This window comes from Musca domestica, unplaced genomic scaffold, assembly GCF_030504385.1.
Source record: "Musca domestica strain aabys unplaced genomic scaffold, Musca_domestica.polishedcontigs.V.1.1 104, whole genome shotgun sequence".
NCBI lineage: Eukaryota > Metazoa > Arthropoda > Insecta > Diptera > Muscidae > Musca > Musca domestica.
In genome coordinates this window covers 562,677-582,564 of record NW_026712121.1, presented here as the reverse complement: position 1 = coordinate 582,564, position 19,888 = coordinate 562,677, and the positions used below count along the sequence as shown (strand labels likewise).

General features: G+C 35.1%; 2 protein-coding genes across 5 annotated transcripts; one reads left to right on the top strand and one right to left on the bottom strand.

The window, feature by feature from the left end:
• Positions 1 to 1,909: 1,909 nt before the first annotated feature.
• LOC101897840 (histone-lysine N-methyltransferase Suv4-20) lies at positions 1,910 to 9,846 on the top strand. 2 transcript variants are annotated; one of them, XM_005176081.4, is made up of 3 exons: positions 1,910 to 2,768; positions 4,328 to 4,895; positions 5,043 to 9,846. In XM_005176081.4, the coding sequence occupies exons 2-3, from the start codon at positions 4,341 to 4,343 to the stop codon at positions 9,009 to 9,011; spliced, it is 4,524 nt and encodes a 1,507-aa protein (XP_005176138.1). In that variant the 5' UTR covers positions 1,910 to 2,768; positions 4,328 to 4,340; the 3' UTR covers positions 9,012 to 9,846. The 2 variants fall into 2 exon arrangements, with proteins under 2 accessions (XP_005176138.1, XP_019894692.1); XM_020039133.2 differs by lacking the exon at positions 1,910 to 2,768 and adding an exon at positions 2,824 to 3,339.
• A 5,332-nt stretch (positions 9,847 to 15,178) lies between these two features.
• LOC131800338 (RING-box protein 1A) lies at positions 15,179 to 17,933 on the bottom strand. Of its 3 annotated transcripts, none has more exons than XM_059128224.1 (4): positions 17,892 to 17,933; positions 16,203 to 16,288; positions 16,102 to 16,129; positions 15,179 to 15,547 (listed from the first exon to the last, which is right to left on the bottom strand). In XM_059128224.1, the coding sequence occupies exons 2-4, from the start codon at positions 16,278 to 16,280 to the stop codon at positions 15,327 to 15,329; spliced, it is 327 nt and encodes a 108-aa protein (XP_058984207.1). In that variant the 5' UTR covers positions 16,281 to 16,288; positions 17,892 to 17,933; the 3' UTR covers positions 15,179 to 15,326. The 3 variants fall into 3 exon arrangements, with proteins under 3 accessions (XP_058984207.1, XP_058984204.1, XP_058984212.1); XM_059128221.1 differs by lacking the exon at positions 17,892 to 17,933 and adding an exon at positions 16,354 to 16,503; XM_059128229.1 differs by lacking the exon at positions 17,892 to 17,933 and adding an exon at positions 16,376 to 16,443.
• Positions 17,934 to 19,888: the final 1,955 nt, after the last annotated feature.

Sequence of the window (19,888 nt, the reverse complement as noted above, 5' to 3'; positions counted from 1 at the left end):
CTTCGCCGCAGTTTTTGTTGAGGTGCAGTGGCATAGTGGTGTCTTGATTTAAAACGTATGACAGGAGAGAACATTTGTTTTGGCAAGGATAAAGAATACTTGAGATGATCAAGATACAAACGTTTATGTTTTTAACTGTTAAATTATAATATTAAAGTAATTATATTATGCGTCATGAATCTATTTAAAGTTTTTTATATAGACGTCTCATAGAGAATGTTCACTGTGGGAAAAGGTATGATTCGAATAACTACACTCTGTGCCACTTTACTAATTATTATGCGATGTAGGAAAAAGATGCAGAATTGCTATTGCGATTTTTATCCTAATAGTAACGCAGATATGTTCTTTGTTATCAATTGTGTTGAGAAAGTAAATTATGTGGCTATTGGGTATCAGTAGCTGCCACACCAAAAATGTTCTCGTTATAACCGGGTCCTAAATTTTGATTCTATGTCTCCCTGGAACAGACTTTTTAGGAAGTTTTCGATTTTTTAAGACTGACAGGCCTTGTTTAGTCCATGGATCAAACAACTCTGCATAGACGGTCATAAATTACCTATAGGACTTGTAAACCAATCGTGAGTTTTTTAACTATGAAAATCTGTCGACAGCAGATAGTTATATTTATCTTAAATTATCAAAAAGCCACAGTACATGCATTGTAAGGCCAAAATGCAGCATGAACTCCAAATATATTTGAAATGTTGTATTGACGTAATAACCAAAATCCGCAGAAAGTTAACATCAAGAGGATGCTAAGGACAAACAAAAGAATTTGATAGAGCCATGACATTCGCTTGAACCTATAGTTTATAGAATTTTGTTAAGAAATAAAAATTTAGAAATAATTGAAATAAATGCGTACCACATTATTCTTTCCTCAACTAGTGCTATGCGAGATGTATGCTTACATTGGCACGCAATACCGTTTGCAGCATTAATTAAGTCGTATTTTTGTTTTTCTTTGAATTTATTGAAAGTACCAAAAATTTCGGTTTTTACTTCTTCAATAATATCAGCCATTCGAAGTAATTTACTGCCGACAAATTTCTTTTTTGAAAATAAAGAAATTATTCAATGACAAGAAAGTAAATGGTAAAATAGCGTACAGATGTCGCTCTACAAAGTATGGCAGTATGGAGCAATAAGTAAGGTACATGCATAAATTACCCCAACTAACAAATTTTATAAGAACTAAAGTCACATTTAAAGTAGAAATAGCAGAATGAACGCGCTTGAAATTCTGAAACTTTATTTTGTATTGATAACATCTAAAGATAAACCAATTTTAAGGAAAAATAAATAAATATCTCTAACAAAACTATAGAAGAGAAAAACATGAAAATATGTGAGTGACAAAGAAATAACATTTAAAACATTTTATTTTGTAAATGCAGGATACATAACAAAACGATAATAACTTGTTATTTGGATGTACTTGGTTGAGCGGCAATTTTAATCTACTGAATAATAAAATGTATACATATCAAAAGTATTCTCATGGTAGACGAATATAGGTAGATGCAACAACGCTTGGGGGCATTGATATGTCAAAAGTTTTAAAATGATTTTTCAAAAATAAGTAGAATTTTTATATGTTTTCTTATACGACGTCAATCGGAGGTTGTTATGACATGCATTTTTCAAGAATTTAAACGAATTTGAATAATCTTTCATTCAAAATTTTCAATTTTAATATTGGTTTGACAGTTCATTAGCCCAGCAGCTGTGTCGATGGACTAGCTGTATTCTTCAACCATGAGTGTTCTTTAAAATCTTCCAGTTGATTTGTGTTTCAATTGGCTTGTTTTTTCTAAACGCAGTGTAATAGGAATTTGTCATTTTCTTCAATGCCGTCTTCCCATAATTTTTAAACGCCGTTAAACTAAAGCAATCGCTTGCCTCGGACCTCTTGCTCATAGTTCTTGCAAAAAGCTGAAATGTGTGTGTAGCCAATCGACTGAAGAAAATCTAACTAAATTGTCATTGATTAGTGAATTTAACCGTGCAAAGTTTTAATTTAACCGGATTTTTAATAATAAAGCCATACAATGGATGTCTAGAAAATTATCGGAACTAATATTTAGCGAGAAAACGCATGAGCAAGGAAGAAAATCGCCGAGAAAATATAGTAACGCAACTTCTTGCACGCCACAGTCTGACGACACAAGAAGAAGAAGAAGTAGGCAGCCAGACAGAAGTATACCCGGACAGACAAAGCGACCGACATAGTACGGCAGCGACGTCGACGCCATTGGATAAGGCGTTGAGACGGGCATCAATTGGTCATAACCCCATCGACAGTCGCAAAACTGCGACGCCGTTGTCAGTTTTGGAAGAGAATTCGCTCGGAAAAGCAGAACGGCAGAATATTTTTTGTTTCTGATTCTGGCAGAAGGCTTTTTTTCATCTAAGCCAAAGACTTATTTGGTTTGACTTGTTTTCTTTGTGTTTGTTGAGACGGGCGACAGAAACGAAACAACACAGCTAGGGAGCCAGATAACACGGAAAACTGCAATATCTTCACAAAATGAAGCCAAAATAAAACACCATAGCTTATTTGTTACAATGGAGACTGCAAACAGAATCGGAACTATGGAAAATTGAAGAAATGTATACATAAATGCAGAAAAGGTCTGAGAAAAAACCTATCAAGCGAACAAGAGCAACAGCAAAAACAACAATAGCAATCAAGAGAGCAAGTTTGATTGTTAACAACTAGCAGAACGTAACGCTTAAAGCTGTTGGGATATATTTGATAAAAGGTAAATAGACTTGTGTCCCTACGCTAAATTTGGTTAAAACCAAGCTTAAAGGAACATATCCTAGAAAAAGAAGTCGAACCGACGCCGCCATTTTCATATGTATTTAATGAGCGTATGTTCTTTTTCGTGCAATCGTGTTTTTTTTTACTTTTTTCGAATTCGTCTCAACATAAAGAATCCATACAAAACGATGGGCATATACAGTATTTTTCGTGTGTTAGAAAGAGACAACCAGTGTGTACCTGTGTATGAGTTCTTTCGTATTTTGTTGATTTTTAGGGTTTTTCTTTGTTCATATGTTTCTCTTCGTTCGGTTACATCTTTTTTTTCTTAACGTTCTTTCTTTGTGTGTTTTATTTTACGTGAGTGATTAGAGACAACTTTAATACAAATTTCGAAAGAAAATGTTTGTCAAGTTAATGTAAATGAAGATAAAATGAGATAAAAACAAATATTGGCCAATTATTTTTTTATGGTTGTAAACATGTCGAGTTGAGTTAGTGGAATCGTTGCTGTATCGTAAATGTGGCATAAGGCATCAGCTGATTGAAGTAATCAACAGTAGAAACAAGTGAGAATGAGCCTAATTAAGCTTTTATCTTAATATTTGATGTTTTACTTTATTGTCGGTCGAAGATTTTTGTGTGATTTATTATTTACCGATTAATAATACGTTTACAGTTTACGGTATTACGGATTTAAATTGCCAATTACATTGAATGTATGTTAAATTAACCCTCATAAAGAACATTATCCGGCGTAAAGCTCTTATGTAGAAGTATAACTTAAAAATCAATTTCGGTGTCAAGTAAATTACGACAACGTAACGGTTACATATGTCTAATCGGTCCAATGTTGGGCTTTTGCATTGCGTATGTGTTTTGTCTTGTATGTCTTTTACATTGTCCATTTCTCATGTACACACAAAAAAGAAGTGGAGTGTGAAGTCAATCAATAATTTTTGTATCTACTTTTAAAAAGCAAGAGTGAAAAGACATTTAGAAAAAAAAGAAAAAAAAAATATGGGGAAAAACCATTGATGTTCTAAAACTTTGTGAAACAAAGTTATGATAGTGAAAAATGTGGTTTCCTTAAAATTATTATGATATTTCGGTTTATTATACGTATATCTGTATTTTCTCCATTATCTTCATAACCTGGGTTAATTTGTTTCTATTGCTTTTACGCATCGTTCTCTTTAACAGCTGGTCACGTCGTCTGGCTACTGCCAGCTGTTTTTGTTAAAGGGGGTGTTCAGTTAGTTATATTACGTGTAAGGTACGTTCAGTCGCCTTTTTAGGATATTAAGCACGTTCAGTGCAATAAAGTTAAAAAAATTTAAGTTCGCATGCTAGAATATCAACAGTTGGGATGATAAAACAAGACAACAGGAAAAGTGAATGATTTTGTTAGGACATATTTCCCCTTATCATTATTTATCGGATGTAAAGTAAATGAAATCAAAATGAGTGTTAATAATGAAAGATAAACTGCTTCTCTTAATATTTGACTTGGTAAAGATTAAAAATTTTAAATTAATCTTTCTATTTCCTTTTCAGACTGTAGTACAGAATGGTTGTTGGTTCACATCACAGCCGTCGTAGTGAAACTGCAACAAAATACGCCAACTCAACTGCGGCTGCTACTGCCACTGCCGGCATTAATTTAACCACATTGAGCAGTGCCATTGTTGCAACCAACAACAAAACACATTCAATGTCTGCAAATGGTCATTACAGTTCCACCAGCAACAATCATGGCCATACAAATCATCATAGCAATGGCAACAATGGTTATCACTTGCCGCTTAGTGGTATTAATGGGTCCACACATAGTATTGTATCTCGACTCTCACAATCCACCGGCATGACTCCCAAGGAGTTATCCGAAAATGATGATTTAGCTACATCGTTAATATTGGATCCGCATTTGGGGTTTCAGACGCACAAAATGAATATACGTTATCGTCCCTTGAAGGTTGATACAGCCCAACTGAAATCAATTGTCGATGAATTTATACAAACACAAAATTACGAAGTGGCTGTAAAGAAGATTTTCAGTGGTCCATGGTTACCGCGTAGTTTTCGTAATAAAAATAAAATGGCGATTAAAAAATTGCATGATCATGTAAGTGAAGATAATAATTTGAAACGATATTGAAGCGGTTTATACACAACTTCAAGTTTTGTAAATTAAACACTTTTTGTGTATAAAATGCTAATGTTTCCTTGAAACTGGACACAACGGATAAAACATTTTATTTTATAATTTCAGATAATTCGCTATTTACGAGTGTTTGATAAAGATAGTGGTTTTGTTATAGAAGCCTGTTATCGTTACTCCCTGGAAGGACAAAAGGGGGCAAAAATATGTGCCACAAAACGTTGGCAAAAAAATGATAAGATCGAATGCCTTGTCGGTTGTATAGCTGAGCTAACGGAAGCCGAAGAGGCTGCCCTCTTGCATACCGGAAAAAATGACTTCTCCGTAATGTACAGTTGTCGTAAGAACTGTGCCCAATTATGGCTGGGACCTGCAGCCTATATTAATCACGATTGCCGTGCCAATTGCAAGTTTGTGGCAACTGGCCGTGACACGGCTTGTGTAAAAGTGTTGCGTGACATTGAAGTTGGCGAGGAGATCACTTGTTTCTACGGCGAAGACTTTTTCGGCGATGCAAATTGTTATTGTGAGTGTGAAACCTGCGAACGTAGAGGAACAGGCGCATTTGCGGGCAAAAATGGCAATAGCCAATTGGGTGTTGATTCTGCGCTGGCGCTGGGTTTAAATGGAGCTTGCGTTGTGGGTGATGCTAACGCCAGCGGGGGATATCGTTTGCGGGAAACCGATAATCGTATAAATCGAATAAAAAGTAGAGCCAACTCAACCAACTCTACAAATACCGAACTCACAAATGGAGCATTAAGTGATAGCAATGCTTCGGGGAATATTGTTGGTAACTGCAACAATAGCTTGGGTAAACATGTGGATGTAAGCTCTGACACGGCCTTGAACAAAAATAACAATGTGGTTGTAACACCCTTAACAATGGTGGAATTGCGACAAAAAGGCATGACCAAATATGATGCTGAGATGATAATGGCCGCCAATGGCATGAAACATCGTCATATACCTTCGGCCCATAATGTGAATAATATGCAAAATCATCAGCAAACCAACCAATCGGAGAATACAGAAAATGTAACGGCGACACAGCAAAGTAAACCTGCAGAAGCAAATCTACCACGTGTTGGTGGATATAGGGAGACATTAAGAAAATCTGCACGAGTGAATAGTACAAGCAGTACAATATCATCTGGGTCAACGGAGGATTTTGCAAGTTTGGGAAATACCACTGCTGCACGGGGGACATCATCAAAACCAGGAACAGCCGATGAACCCAAAAGTAGCGCTGCTACAACCACCAGAAGAAATCTTAGAAGAACGGCGGCAACAGTTGCGGTAGCAAATATAGCCAATACGAATGTGGCAAAAACGACACAACAACCATCTGCGCGAGGTCAGGTGTCGGTCAGTAATGCTCAAACCACAACAAAAACGACACGGCAAACACGTTCAACTGCCGCTGCAGCTGTGGGCAATTCATCTAATTCATCGGAAAACTTGGCAGTGGAAGATACAGTCATACTAATCTCAGAATCTGAAGCTGAACAGACAGATGATATGGAAACCCCAATAGCACGATGTTCTTCCGCCATAGTTCAGAAGGGAATGGTAGTAGATACATTAAAAAAGGTATCATCAAAACATGAAGAAAATCATTTGGAGCCTGGTTTGCATTCCGACGAAAACACATTGGGAAAAAAGCAGCCGCTACCACAAAGGCGTTTGACGCGTAATGGTGCCGTTTTACATAACACAACGACATCCCGAGTCTTAAGGCACCATCATCATCATCACCAACATCAGGAAACAGCTACCGCCACCACCATGGAAAGCGAGTCCACCAATATCACTTCATCAGCAACAGCGGAAGAAACCCATTCAAATCTTTCAAAAGCCCACACGAACAGTAATGTGGCCAACAATAATCATAAAATGTATAACCATAATAACCATGTACATCATCATCATCATCACCACTCACATCATAAACAGAAACAGTACCATCATCAGCATCAGCATCATTTGGATAATAATAATGTCAAAAGTAGCGAAACTGCAACAAATTTCGAACAAACTATTCCAAAGGGTGAGACTAGGAACATTAGCAACAGTAGCAGTAGTAGTAATGGTAGTAATTGTAGAACTCAAACGATCAACGACATTGTCGATGACGACGATCATAGTGTTGTTGTGGTGGAGAACCATACAAAGGAGCAGGTCGATGTAATTATGATTGAGGACAAAAACAGAGAAGAAATTAAACAACAAATCAGCACTGGGGAAAATTGTGTGGACAATAAACTTCGGGCAAATAATGCGCAAAATAGTAGTCCAAGTTTTAAAAAGAATTTGATAGATTCATTTGAAGAAGTTGCCAAAGGCAATGATTACACATTTGTTGGTAATAGTAGTAGTTTTTGTAGTAATAACAGTAGTACTGAAAATAGTCTTAGACATTCTCAAAAAGTCCATGCGGCGGCCGTTGTTGCTGAACAAAACGAAACTGAACAGGAGGTGCCGCTGTGTCAACGTTTAAGGCGTCACGTGGTGACACGCCGTACCAGTTCGTCTAATCAAGAGACTGTGATAACAGATACTCACCACCATCATGTAGGTGGTGGTGGCACACGTAAACGCAAGCATTCTGAAAGTATCTGTGAGTTACCAAACATCGTCGATGTAAACTTTACTGCTACAAGTTCAACTCCACTGCCATTGGCAAATGTTAGTGCAATAGGTGGTGGTGGTGGGGAAATGAATGCTGGCTCGACGGTGGAACCTTTACTAAAGACACCCGAAAGACGGTTGAAATTAACTTTACGCATGAAACGGTCGCCCATTCTCGATGAGGTAATTGAATCTGGCACCAGTTTAAGTGATGAAAGTAGCAGTGTTACCGGTGGCTCATCAACATGTAGCCGATCCTCTTCCGAGCCGGTAGAATATGAAATTTTGCGTATGGAAGGCATAACAGAAAATGGCCTAGATTTTGATGAGAAAGATGTTAGGGGAACTGGTGGCACTACACATAATAAACGAAAGAAACGACATAAATCCAAAGATCATCATCATCGGCGACATCATCACAGGCGTAATCTCTCGTCGATCGAAGAGCTGGAACAGCATATGGAGCGAATAGTAGAATCCAAAGAAACCACTCCCCCACCATCAGCAGCAGTGCCAGTTGGTGGACTTACATCGAATACAAACAATCAAATGACACCTCAAAAGAAACGTCTACGTTTGATATTTGGCAATGAGACCCATACTATAGACATTCCACCAACTTCAACAGCAAATGCCAATAGCTTTTTGGATGATTCGTTGAATGAATCTTCATCTGTCAACACTTCTACCAATAATAGCACAATGCACAGCTCCTCGGGGGAGTCTTCAATTGTGAATTTGTCGTTGACGTCTTCCACGGAAGCTGCTGCATCTTCTGTTGCTTCACCACCTGCCTCGCTATCAATTTCAAATTCCTCCTTTGCCTCAAACTGCAGTGCAGTTGCCGCAGTTGGTACATATGGCAGCAGTAGTACCACTGCTGCTGCTGCTGGGGGTATTTTTTCTTTGGATGAACCTGCCAAAGAACCTTTAAATCTTTCCCTGGGAGCTTCTCCCAAACACAAATTGTCATCAACAACTTTGCATGGTAGTCAAACGTCGGCTCTAACATTTCCCAGCAATTTGGATAGTATTTCGAATGCTCCTAGTATCATGCCACACTCCCTAGTTCCTCCGCTATCCTCCACCACACAATCATCATCATCATCCACAAGTTCGTCATCGACAGCGTCGTCGTCTATTTTTTTCTCACAAGCCATACCCAAACATACATTTGGCTCCTGTGCGCTCATTGCGCCCTCATTTGCCCGTAATCTGGTTAACAACAATGTAACCATTACAGCTGCCAATATGTCTCCGTTACGTTTGTTAAGTAATAACCAAACAACAGCAACAACAACAAATAGTAATAGTAGTAATTGTAGTAACCATAACATCCATACTGCCTCATCTTTACCTTTAAGCCTTACAGCTACGGTTACCACCACAAATACAAATGCAAATGCGTCAACAACTAAGAAAAGTACTGATCTCTTAACTCCTCATTGACCTTTAATAAAACAAAGCGAAAAACTATTTGCATAGTATTAAAAAAATATGTAAATATTAAAGAAAGTAAATATTAAAAAAAATATTTAATTATAAATAATTATGAAAAAAACTAAGAAAAAACGAGAGAGAAAAAAAAAACACCTCCGCCCTTTCCAAAAAAAGTAAAATTTTGGAAACAAAAAAAAAAATCATCTAACATCATAGAATCGCAAACCCTTTGGGATTTTAAGAGTAATGTGTGAATGTTATTATTCTAAGAGAATATGTTTTCTTTTTTTTTCTAAAATCAAACAACATAGCTAGCATGTAATGTTCTCAATAAGTTCAAAGTTATTTGTTGTTATAAAGAAGAAAAAACAAACAACCAAGATTTTAAAGGTTAAGGCATTTTAGCAAATTCCCTCATATTTGTCCTCCTCAAAACCCCATCCCTCAGTTTTTTTTTTTTTTGATAAATTTTTATTTTTTTTTTTTTTTAGAAAAATATGTTACTGCCAAAGTGTTCGATTGCAAACATTTTGTTTTGTTGCCATCGTTCGACTTTTCGAAAATAATTTATTGGTTTTAATTTCTTTTTTTTTTTATTTTTTAATTTGGTTTTTATCTATATTTTATTTTTTATTACAATCCTTATCATTTACTTAATTGTGATCCATATTGCTTAGTTTTATAGTTTAGATTTAATACAACAATAGGCTGTAAGTTATTCATATTTTGTCCATCAAAATGGTTTAATTTTTTTTTACTTATATCAATTAAGTAAAATTTTTAGTAAAATACACACACCCAATCATTTATATTTAAAAGAAAAATGGTTTACGTTCTTATTTTATTTACTTTGTTTATAATTTTTGTACTTGTACAGCTGTGAGAGAAAGGTGGTAACACCTCAGTAAATTCGTCGGAGACCCCACAGACTATAAATGTCTGTCGGTCGAGACAAGCTTCAGGCCCATATTATTAAATGCCGATCTTTAAAATTTGGCACAACAATTTGTATATCGTCTAGGATGGTTGGCACATCGGTCCACGTTCTTAACCTCTTTGGCAAGTAAACACGATCATCTTGTTTGTTTAAAAACTGCTGGACAACGAATGTTTTCTCATCGGAGAAAACCAAATTCGGCAGTTCACCATTTTCGGCCAAGCGAAGCAGCTCCTTAGCTCTTTAGAGAGAGTCTATTTTCTTTCTGTTGCGTTGTAAGTTTTTGCACTTTTTGGAATTTCAATGGCTTTACCCCGAGCTCATTTTTCAATATTTGCCGAATGGAATATTGCGATATGTTCAGCTCACGAGCCATTTTTCGGCTACTACGACGCGGGTTTCGATCAAGTCGATTCTTTACATTTCGAACCATTTCTGCTGATGTTGCTGTTTTCTTCCGTCCACTTCCTTGACGTCGGGCTACGCTACCAGTATCACGGTAACGAGCGATGACACAAAAGATTTATTCACATTTAAATGCTGGAGTGCTCTAACGATAGCCACTTGTGTGTAATCAACGAATTACATTGTAAAGCCGTCATTTAACAATGTCCGCTTGAATACAAATTCGCCCTTTGACGTTGCTAGAAATCATCAGTAGGCTTTAGCTTCTTCTAAAATTCAAGTTGCTGATGCTTGTGAACCGTCGATTTGATGGACAAGCAAAACTAAAGTTTTTCATACTCTCGGTATCACAAGTGTCATGTCAAAGATATTTCACATTCCATTACTAAACTTTCGAAGAATACAATGCAAACATGTGGAAACATTTTGTATAATTGTTATTTCTTGTTAAGGACTCGGTATTTGATATTCTGATATTCGCTGAGGCGCCCAGGTATCAACCAAAGGATTTGGCTATATTAACAATATCACCTCGTCGGTGTAAGGATTATTGTTTATGACGGCCAAATGTAGAAATAGTTCCTTGGACTTCTGCTCGCTATGCAAGGTGTTCATGAGAAAGCAATGGATCTAATTCACAGCTCTTTCTATTTGGCGGAACAAAGTACCTGCTCGCTTTCTAAAACATCTAATCCCTAACCATAAATAAACCATTTATTAACAAATGTCTTACACTTCTATCTCCTTTCCCAGCATCTCCTTATATATTTTTATCAGAAACATTTGTTCCATAACTTTGAACAAAATGAAAATGAAATGAACAAATTAATTCCAAAATAAATTTTGCACAGATCTGTCTTTTGTCTGCAGGCAGGTCAAGTTCGAAGATGGGATATATCGGTCCACGATATCCTGTAGCCCCCATATAACGAAACCCCCCGATATTCGGTATTTTCATGATTTTAGTCACATTTTTCAACGCAATTGTTTGAAAATTCACGCAAGGAGTTCCCTGTGGGAACTTTATCTCTTGAAAGATAATTATCTATACAGGTCTACGATTTCGTATAGCCTCCATATAACGGTAGCCCCCGATATTCGGTATTTTGATGATTTTAGCAACATTTTCCAACGGAATGGTCTGAAAATCCACACAAGGAGGTTTTTGTGAGTACTTTATCCCTTGGAAGAGAATTATCTAAATAGGTCCACGATATCGTATAGCCCCCATATATCGCACCTTCCGATATTAGGTATTTTAAAGATTTTAACAGCATTTTTAATGGATTTTATTTATTTTTTTTTAGAAAATGTCCTAATTAGTTCCAAATTGTGGAGGGTATTCAAAGTTAAGTTCTTAACTGGGCCATGTAGGTCCACGTCTTCGTATAGCCCCCATACAACGGTACCTCCCAATATTCGATATTTTGATGATGTTAGCAACATTATTCACCGGAATTGCTTCAAATTTGGTATTTGAAGTTCGTAATGGACTCTATAGCTAAAGACAGAAAATTGTCAGTGCAGGTCCACGTCTTCTTACAGGCCCCGGGGGGCCCCAGGCCCCAGTCTGTGACAGGAGTTTGTCTGTGCAGGTCCAGGTCCGATATAACGGTACCTCCCTATATAAGGTATTTTGATGATTTTAGCTACATTATTCACCGTTTATTTCATGTTTCGAATTCGAATATGGTAATGGCTTATGACAAACAATGCCTATGTAGGTCCACGTCGTATAGACCCCAATATAACGGCTATATTCGGCTCTTTTATGATTTTAACAGAATTTCTAACGGAATTTATTTTTTGAAAATTTCCAAATTCGTTCCAAATGGTGGATGGTATTCATAGTTCGGCCCGGCCTAACTTACAGCTTTTTTACTTGTTTATATCATTATCATTTATTCCTCCTCTGTTCTATAACTTTGAACAATATATAATAGAAATGAGTAGAAGTTAATTGCCTAAACCAATTGTATTGTTATTTTATGTGCACATCTTCACATTGGATAGATGTTATCTTTACAACATTTCATTTAAAGGCTCTTCCTTCGACTAATTATTTCACATGCTCTTAAAATTGTTTAGGGTCATTTTTTTAATGCTATAGAAGACATCAAATTAAACTTGCATTTAATTGCAGATGTACAAAATAGCCGAGCTTGGTTCTAAATGTTTTTTGGATAACTTTTTTTATAATCTTGCTCGACTTGTTTCCATCTCATTACAATAGTAATAATCATAACTAAACACAAGAAATAGTATGTAAGTTACATAGTATTTCATTTAAATTTGTTGTAAAAAATATTTGAAATGGATACTATCTGGAAAAAAAACAAAAAATAATATTTCCAAATTATTATTGTTTTTGTTTTTTTTTTTTTTTTTTTTTTTGTTTAACATGTATGTATGTCGAAAAAGTATGTTTTATTGGCCTCCAAAGTAAATGTTATTTGTCTTATGTGTTCTAATTGTGTCTTTTTTAATTGGGTAATTATTGAAATATTTTTTAATATTTGAAAAGTGTACAAAATGTGTTGCAATGTATCTTTGTATCAAGCGAGGTTAGTGTTTTTAAATGTTAAAACGAGAGGGTTTAATATTTTTCATACTCTGGGCCTCTAAATCATGGTTTAGGAGGGTATTGTGTTTGTATATTTGTTTGTAATATTTAGAAATTGACATACGTAATCTTCTTAATATCGATTTCTGGGTCAATGCATTTTCACCGTTTCGTTATGAAACCCATAAGATCCGATTATTGCAAAGACGTTGCACAGGATCAAGGATTCTATTGATTGATGGTTTCAACTACTAGTATTTTTAAAATTATAAATCTACAAATTGTCTCCCCCAAACAACATTCCCAATTCTAATTCTAATTTATTTTTGTATTTTTACAGATGAAAAATTCAAACACAAATGCAAGCAAAATATTAATAAAAATGATAACAACAAGACAAACAACAGTAATACGAAAAAGAATAATTTAATTAAATATTATAAAGAAAGTCATAGCAACAACAATTGTGCTAACTGTAATTACAATATAACCATAAAAAAGCTAAGAATAGAAATAAATCGAATTCAAATGATGTATAGTTCATAAAATAAATTATTTAATAATTCAGGAAATTATGTAAAACAAAAAAAAAAAAAACTAATAAAATCGAACTTCTATTATAATAAAAACTTAAAACTGAAAGTGTTAAAAAATAAATATAATAAAATATAACTTTAAAACAAAAAAACTTTACAAATTTGTAGTTTTTCAAAGGAAGTATGAAGAATGTTCCTGTTATACATACATTTGCAAATATTTGGGAGCATTTTTTAAGTTATTTATTTTTTAAGGCAATTTGAATCAAAATAGCGTTTTTATTTTTTCATTGTAATTATTATTTTAAACTTTGTATTAAATGATTCTCTGGCAGATTTTTAGTTTGTAAATAAAATGTTTAGTTAAAAAATAGAACTAATATGAAAATAATTGCTTAGTTGTTAATCAGCTTACTATTTTTTCTCTAGCAAATTTTTATTATATCAAATTTATATGAAAAAAGTATTGTTTTAATTTGATATATATTATAAAATAAAAAAAAATAACTTCTATAATTTTTGTTTATTTTTATTTAGCTACTTTTAATTTTTTATGCCCTACAACGCTATATGTTGATGTTATAGGGTGCGGTTTTAATATCCTCCACTTCAAATTTACTTAAAGTAGCCCGATAAAGTAATGCCCTCTCCCTACTCACTTTCGAAGAAAAACGGCCTAATTATGCCTCTGGATCAAAATTCGCAGCAGTGATTCGTTTTGATCACCTCGGTTTTTTAATGTAAATGCGCCGATTTTCTGTGCACCAAATCCTCTGATAGCTTTGGCTATTATTCCAGTGACAGCTTTTTATATTGTTTATAAGCGTTCAAAAGCAGAAGCCCCGGCCATGGTGATGGTGTGGGCCGCCGATGGTCGCTCTCCGCTTTTAATCGACCGTGGCATCAGAATAAATGCCAAATATTATATCGAAAATATTCTGGAGGTTGTATTAAAGCCTTGGGCTCGCAAACATTTTGGCAGCAGACCTTGGACATTCCAAGAGGAATTAGCACCATCGCACTCAGCGCGCCACCCAAGAACGGCTACAGAATGAGGTTCCTCGCTTCATTTCCAGCGCACAATGACCACCAAAATCTCTGGATACCAATCCGTCGGACTATTGTGTCTGGAGTATTTTGGAAAGCAAGGTTTGCACTAAAAAAATACCAAAGTGTCGATCACCTCAAGCAAGCGCTTCGCCGGGAATGGGCCAAAATATCTCAGAGTAAGATTCGGGCAGCGTGTGAGGGTTTCATTGGCCGTTTGATGGCCATACTTCTTGCCAAAGGTTACCAATTCGAACAAATCTAAACGTATTCTAAAATTTGATGCTATTTCTGACATTTTTTGCTCTCATTCAATAAAATTAAAAAAAAATTTTGTCGTTTGACTTTGTTGTAATTTTTTATCTCACCCTGTATGCCATAAGAGGTACTGCAAACGGAATGACGTATATGAGGGTATAAAGAAGCTTGGTAACGTAGTTTATTTGCGTTACCCTTTAATTTTTTATCCGGGTCACGTGGCTCCCAAAGTTTTGCTATGCTAAATTACTGGGATACTTAAATGGGTCCAAGGTGAAGTGGATTTAACGTTTTGATCAATCAGTAAAAATCTTAGTTTGCGCTTATTCTACAAATGCTTACCGTGTATTTTACATACTTATTTTTCAATCCCATCTCTTCTTACTTCAAACCTAAATAAATACAATTAATTTCTAACAGCAGAGATTACTTCTTTTGTTGAATCGATAGTTTTTAATGCAAAATTACATTTTCGTACATAAATTATATGATTGGAATAGAAAAAATAAAAATAACCTAAATATTCAAACTCTAGCGCTGTCGCTCCACTGCAATCATCCAAAGGGTTAGAGGTAACACTAGTGTCCATACTTTTGGAAATCCCATTCTCTGTTATCCAATGGACAGACTTGGCGGGTCTTTAACCAACGTGATATACAATGGAAGTGGAAAGCATGATTACAAACACCCCAGGCCACGGTGCATTCTTCACTGGTGGCAGATGCTTGATTTGCTTGACACTCAATGCATAAATCCATAATGTGATTTCGGCAAATGGCGCAATTGTCAACAACAATGTCTGGAAAAGAAACAGGAATGGGAAGAGTTATATTGTGTTGGATGTAGATGTAAACAATGTAAAACTGTGACACCATGAAAAAATAATACAGGTAGGCGCTTCAACACATCTGGCGGTACAATGAGATGTCAAAATTTTGAATGAAAAATTTTGGAATTCTTAAAAACTGAATGGCATTGTATAGGAAACCACCTCAATATATTTTTGCAGTATTTGCCAGGATGACAGATCTTAATGCAACTAACTGCATTCTTCTGCCATTAGCAGAGGTTGTAGAAAGACGCCGCATTGTCGGCTCAAATCGCCGCCAAGTTACTAAAGAAAATGTAATCGTGCGCCAACATTTTCACCAAATTCGTATAAATAGAAAATATATTTAAAGATGATAGTTTTTAATTAATTTCTTTTGCGCCGAAATTTTGCCGCCGCCGACGCTACTTGGTTTACAACTGACGAGTTCTGCTTCATTGTCCGGCAACGAGCTGTCGTCGCTCAAATAACCAAGGTTATGTTAAATGCGAATACGAATTTCTCGTGTAAACAATTTTACTTACCCCAAGCCCACAAGGCTACAGCATTCCACTGGAAACAAAAGTAAAAAAGATTAGTTTATGACTTTCTAAAAATATAAAAGTTCTGTGGAGTTTGCATCTACCTTCTTCACTTCGAATCGTTTCTTCTCACCCTTGCTACTGGATGAGGGCATCTCGAACTCTTCTTCATCTACTTCCATTTTGTTGTCTATAGTATTGAATGGATATCATGAGATGGATAGTACTAAATTTTACAAAGTAAACAATCATTACCTTTTCAATTTTCTTTTGTTACCTTCAAATAAAAAAATTTTTGCAAGTCTTAGTCTCGTTTAGGGTTTCGTAGCTCCACTTGCAAATACTAATAGTATCGATGCTGGCAATATCGATAGTATCGACATTTTAGTTTAAAAGAGAGTATCGATTGATAGTTTTTTTTATCGATATTATCGGACGAAACGCCAGTGCTAATGCTATGTTCTCATTGCACTTTCAATCACGTTGTTCCCTCTCAGAATTAGGTACACGAATTAATCCATTTATACGGCAGATTCGTAATTCATAGCAGCATAATTCATTTTTTCCTGAAAGAATCTACTAGGTTTGCAATTTTCTTCGATATCAAAAAGGTAAAATCGGTTATCGTAGTAAAAACGTTTACATTCTTGCAGTTCTGGAACAGATCATTTTATAGGAATTTATACGAAATTAAATGAAATTAGCATTGATAATAATGGAAGAAATTATCGTTTCCTCCAAATATTATTTTATCTTTTATTTAACTATTTTTATTCTTGTTTTGAACTTTTTGTATAAATGTTGACATTTTATAAATATTTTTCTGCTTTTAAATTCGGTTGGAGAATCACTTGTCGAAATTTTTTGTCGATACAAACATTGTGAAAATATTGCCTCTTTTGTTTCCAGTTTTCTTTCGGAATTCCAACTCGCGGACAAAAATTGTACCTCGGATGAGATAGGTAACAAAACTTTTCTTTCGTTTATAAACATGGTTTCGTTTGCGCTTATTCTACTTATTCCAATACCATACCTTCTTACTTCAAACCTAAATAAATTCAATTAATTTCTAACAGCATAGATTACTTATTTTGTTGAATCGATAGTTTTTAATGCAAAATTACGTTTTCGTACACAAATTATATGATTGGAATAAAAAAATAACCTAAATATTCAAACTCTAGCGCTATCGCTCCACTGCAATCATCCAAAGGGTTAGAGGTAACACTAGTGTTCATACATTACGAAATCCCATATTCTGTTATGCAATGGACAGACTTGGCGGGTGTTTAACCAACGTGATATACAATGGAAGTGGAAAGCATGACCACAAACACCCCAGTGCACTGTGCATTCTTTACTGGTGATAGATGCTTGATTTGCTTGACACTTAATGCATAAATCCATAATGTGATTTCGGCAAACGGCGCAAAACTGTGACAGCATGAAAAATAATATAGGTAGGCGATTCGACACATCTGGTACAATGAGATGTCAAAATTTTGAATGCAAATTTATGAAAATTTGTTAAATTCTTGAAAACTCGTTTTATAATAACCACTGAATGGCCATTTCAATTTATTTTATTTTGTATTCATGATGGTAACAGATCTTGATGCTACTACCTGCATTATTCTGCCATTAGCAGAGGTTTTACGAATTGTTTCTTCTCACCCTTGCTACTGGATGAGGGCATCTCGAACTCTTCTTCATTTACTTCCATTTTGTTGTCTATAGTATTGAATGGATATCATGAGATGGATAGTACTAAATTTTACGTAAACAATCATTACCTTTTCAATTTTCTTTTGTTACCTTCAAATAAAATTTTTTTTGCAAGTCTTTGTCAAAGACCTAAAATGGTAAAGACTAGACAAAATGCATTTTGAGCAAAGGGTTTGTGTCTACAATACATAGAGTAACAGCTCATGGCAGAAACATGTTAATATAAAAACCACAATTACAGAAACAGATAACAGATAAAAATTTGAAAAATCCAAATTTTGGTTTCAAAATTCTATTCCATGGACCTTTCCGAAAATTTGCACATTGCCTTAGTGGTTTAAACCAGTCAACATTGGTAACTATGTTGTCATGATATCGTAACAACAGAGTTATTTTCACAGGGTTACCCATGGTAGAAGAATATAGGTAGACGCGTCGACACAGCTGCTGGGACAATGAACTGTCAAACCAATTTTGGAATTGAAAATGTTGAATGAAAAATTATTTAAATTTGTAAAAATTGTTGAAAAACGCGAATTATAATAGCCTCCGAATGACGTAGTATAAGAAAACATATAAAAATCTACTTATATTTGAAAAAAAACATTTAAAATTTTTTGACATATCAATGCTCCCAAGCGTTGATGCATCTACCTGTATTCTTCTGCCATGGGGTTACCATAACTAGACCCTGTCTTGTCCTATCTTTACACTTCTATGTCTTTGTCTTTGTCTTGTTTAGGGTTTCGTAGCTCTACTTGCAAACACTAATAGTATCGATGCTGGCAATATTGATAGTATCGATATTTTAGTTTAAAAGAGAGTATCGATTGATAGTAGCTTACAATAGTTGTTTTCCAGAACCTGCAAATTAGTACTAATTAGCACTAATTCTGCTACAACGCGTTTCCGTACTCCAAAAACTAGCAAAACTTGCAGCTCTCTCGAGAAAAAAATGGCGCTGAGTGGTGCACATTTCTGCTTGTTTTAGCTACATGAATTTGGTCGAGCAGAAATGTGCAACTTGTAAATTTGACATTTAATTGGCAGGGCTAACAAGGTTGAAAAATGTATTGATACATTTCAATGTTCGCGCGTCACAACAAATGTAAAGAAAAAAGATCATTTAAAAACTAAAGGAAAAACTAATATTTGTCGTGCAAAAAACAGAAAGAGAAAATATGGAGCAACTGATGTATTCAGTTTTGGATGATTCCAGCAGTGAAGAGCACCGGCTGAATGAGGAATCAGATTATTAATTATTATTATAAATTATTAATTTTAACTTATCGTCTTCAATATCCATTTTTTAAATGTTGGCGCTCTTTTCAGTAAGGTTTCACCAGTCCGATTTAGGCTGTTTACTTTTGGAATTTTGACATTTTATCGCATTTCTGCTAATTTTCCGTTCCCTTATTTTTTGATCAAACCTAAAGGAGAATGACATTTCGAACTGTTCTCTCTTCTGCTAGTTTTACTACTAAAAAAGTACTGGAACACAACTAATGTGTTGATACAATTTTTTTTCTTGAAAACCCAAACCATCTGGCATAACAAATGATAAAATGAAGCATGGAAGAATCAAGAAGGAAAGACATGCAATCATATGTTTACATTTTTTTTTAAATTATTCATTTGGCAACATCTCATTGTCAAAATATTTATTTTTAAATCCAGTGTACAGGGTGAGATAAAAACTGCAACAAAGTCAAATGACATAATTTTTACATTTTTTTTAATTTTATTGAATGAAAGCAAAAAATATCGGAAATAGCATCACATTTTAGAATAAGTTTAGATTTGTTCGAATTGGTTACCTTTGGTACGAATTATAACCTTCAAACGGCCAATGAAACCGTCACACGCTGCCCGAATGTTGCTCTGCGGTATTTTAGTCCATTCCCGACGAAGCGCTTGCTTGAGGTGATCGACACTTTGGTATTTTTTAGTGCCAACCTTGCTTTCCAAAATACTCCAGACACAATAGTCCAACGGATTGGTATCCGGAGATTTTGGTGGCCATTGTGCGCTGGAAATAATGCGAGGAACCACATTCTATAACCAT

Bases quoted from the DNA above. Each gene is read 5' to 3' on its own strand.
- LOC101897840 (XM_005176081.4), top strand. From the start codon at position 4,341: ATGGTTGTTGGTTCACATCACAGCCGTCGTAGTGAAACTGCAACAAAA. The intron at 4,896-5,042 runs GTAAGTGAAGAT...TTATAATTTCAG, and splicing joins TTAAAAAATTGCATGATCAT to ATAATTCGCTATTTACGAGT.
- LOC131800338 (XM_059128224.1), bottom strand. From the start codon at position 16,280: ATGGAAGTAGATGAAGAAGAGTTCGAGATGCCCTCATCCAGTAGCAAG. The intron at 16,130-16,202 runs GTAGATGCAAAC...TTTTGTTTCCAG, and splicing joins AACGATTCGAAGTGAAGAAG to TGGAATGCTGTAGCCTTGTG. The intron at 15,548-16,101 runs GTAAGTAAAATT...TTTCTTTTCCAG, and splicing joins TGTAGCCTTGTGGGCTTGGG to ACATTGTTGTTGACAATTGC.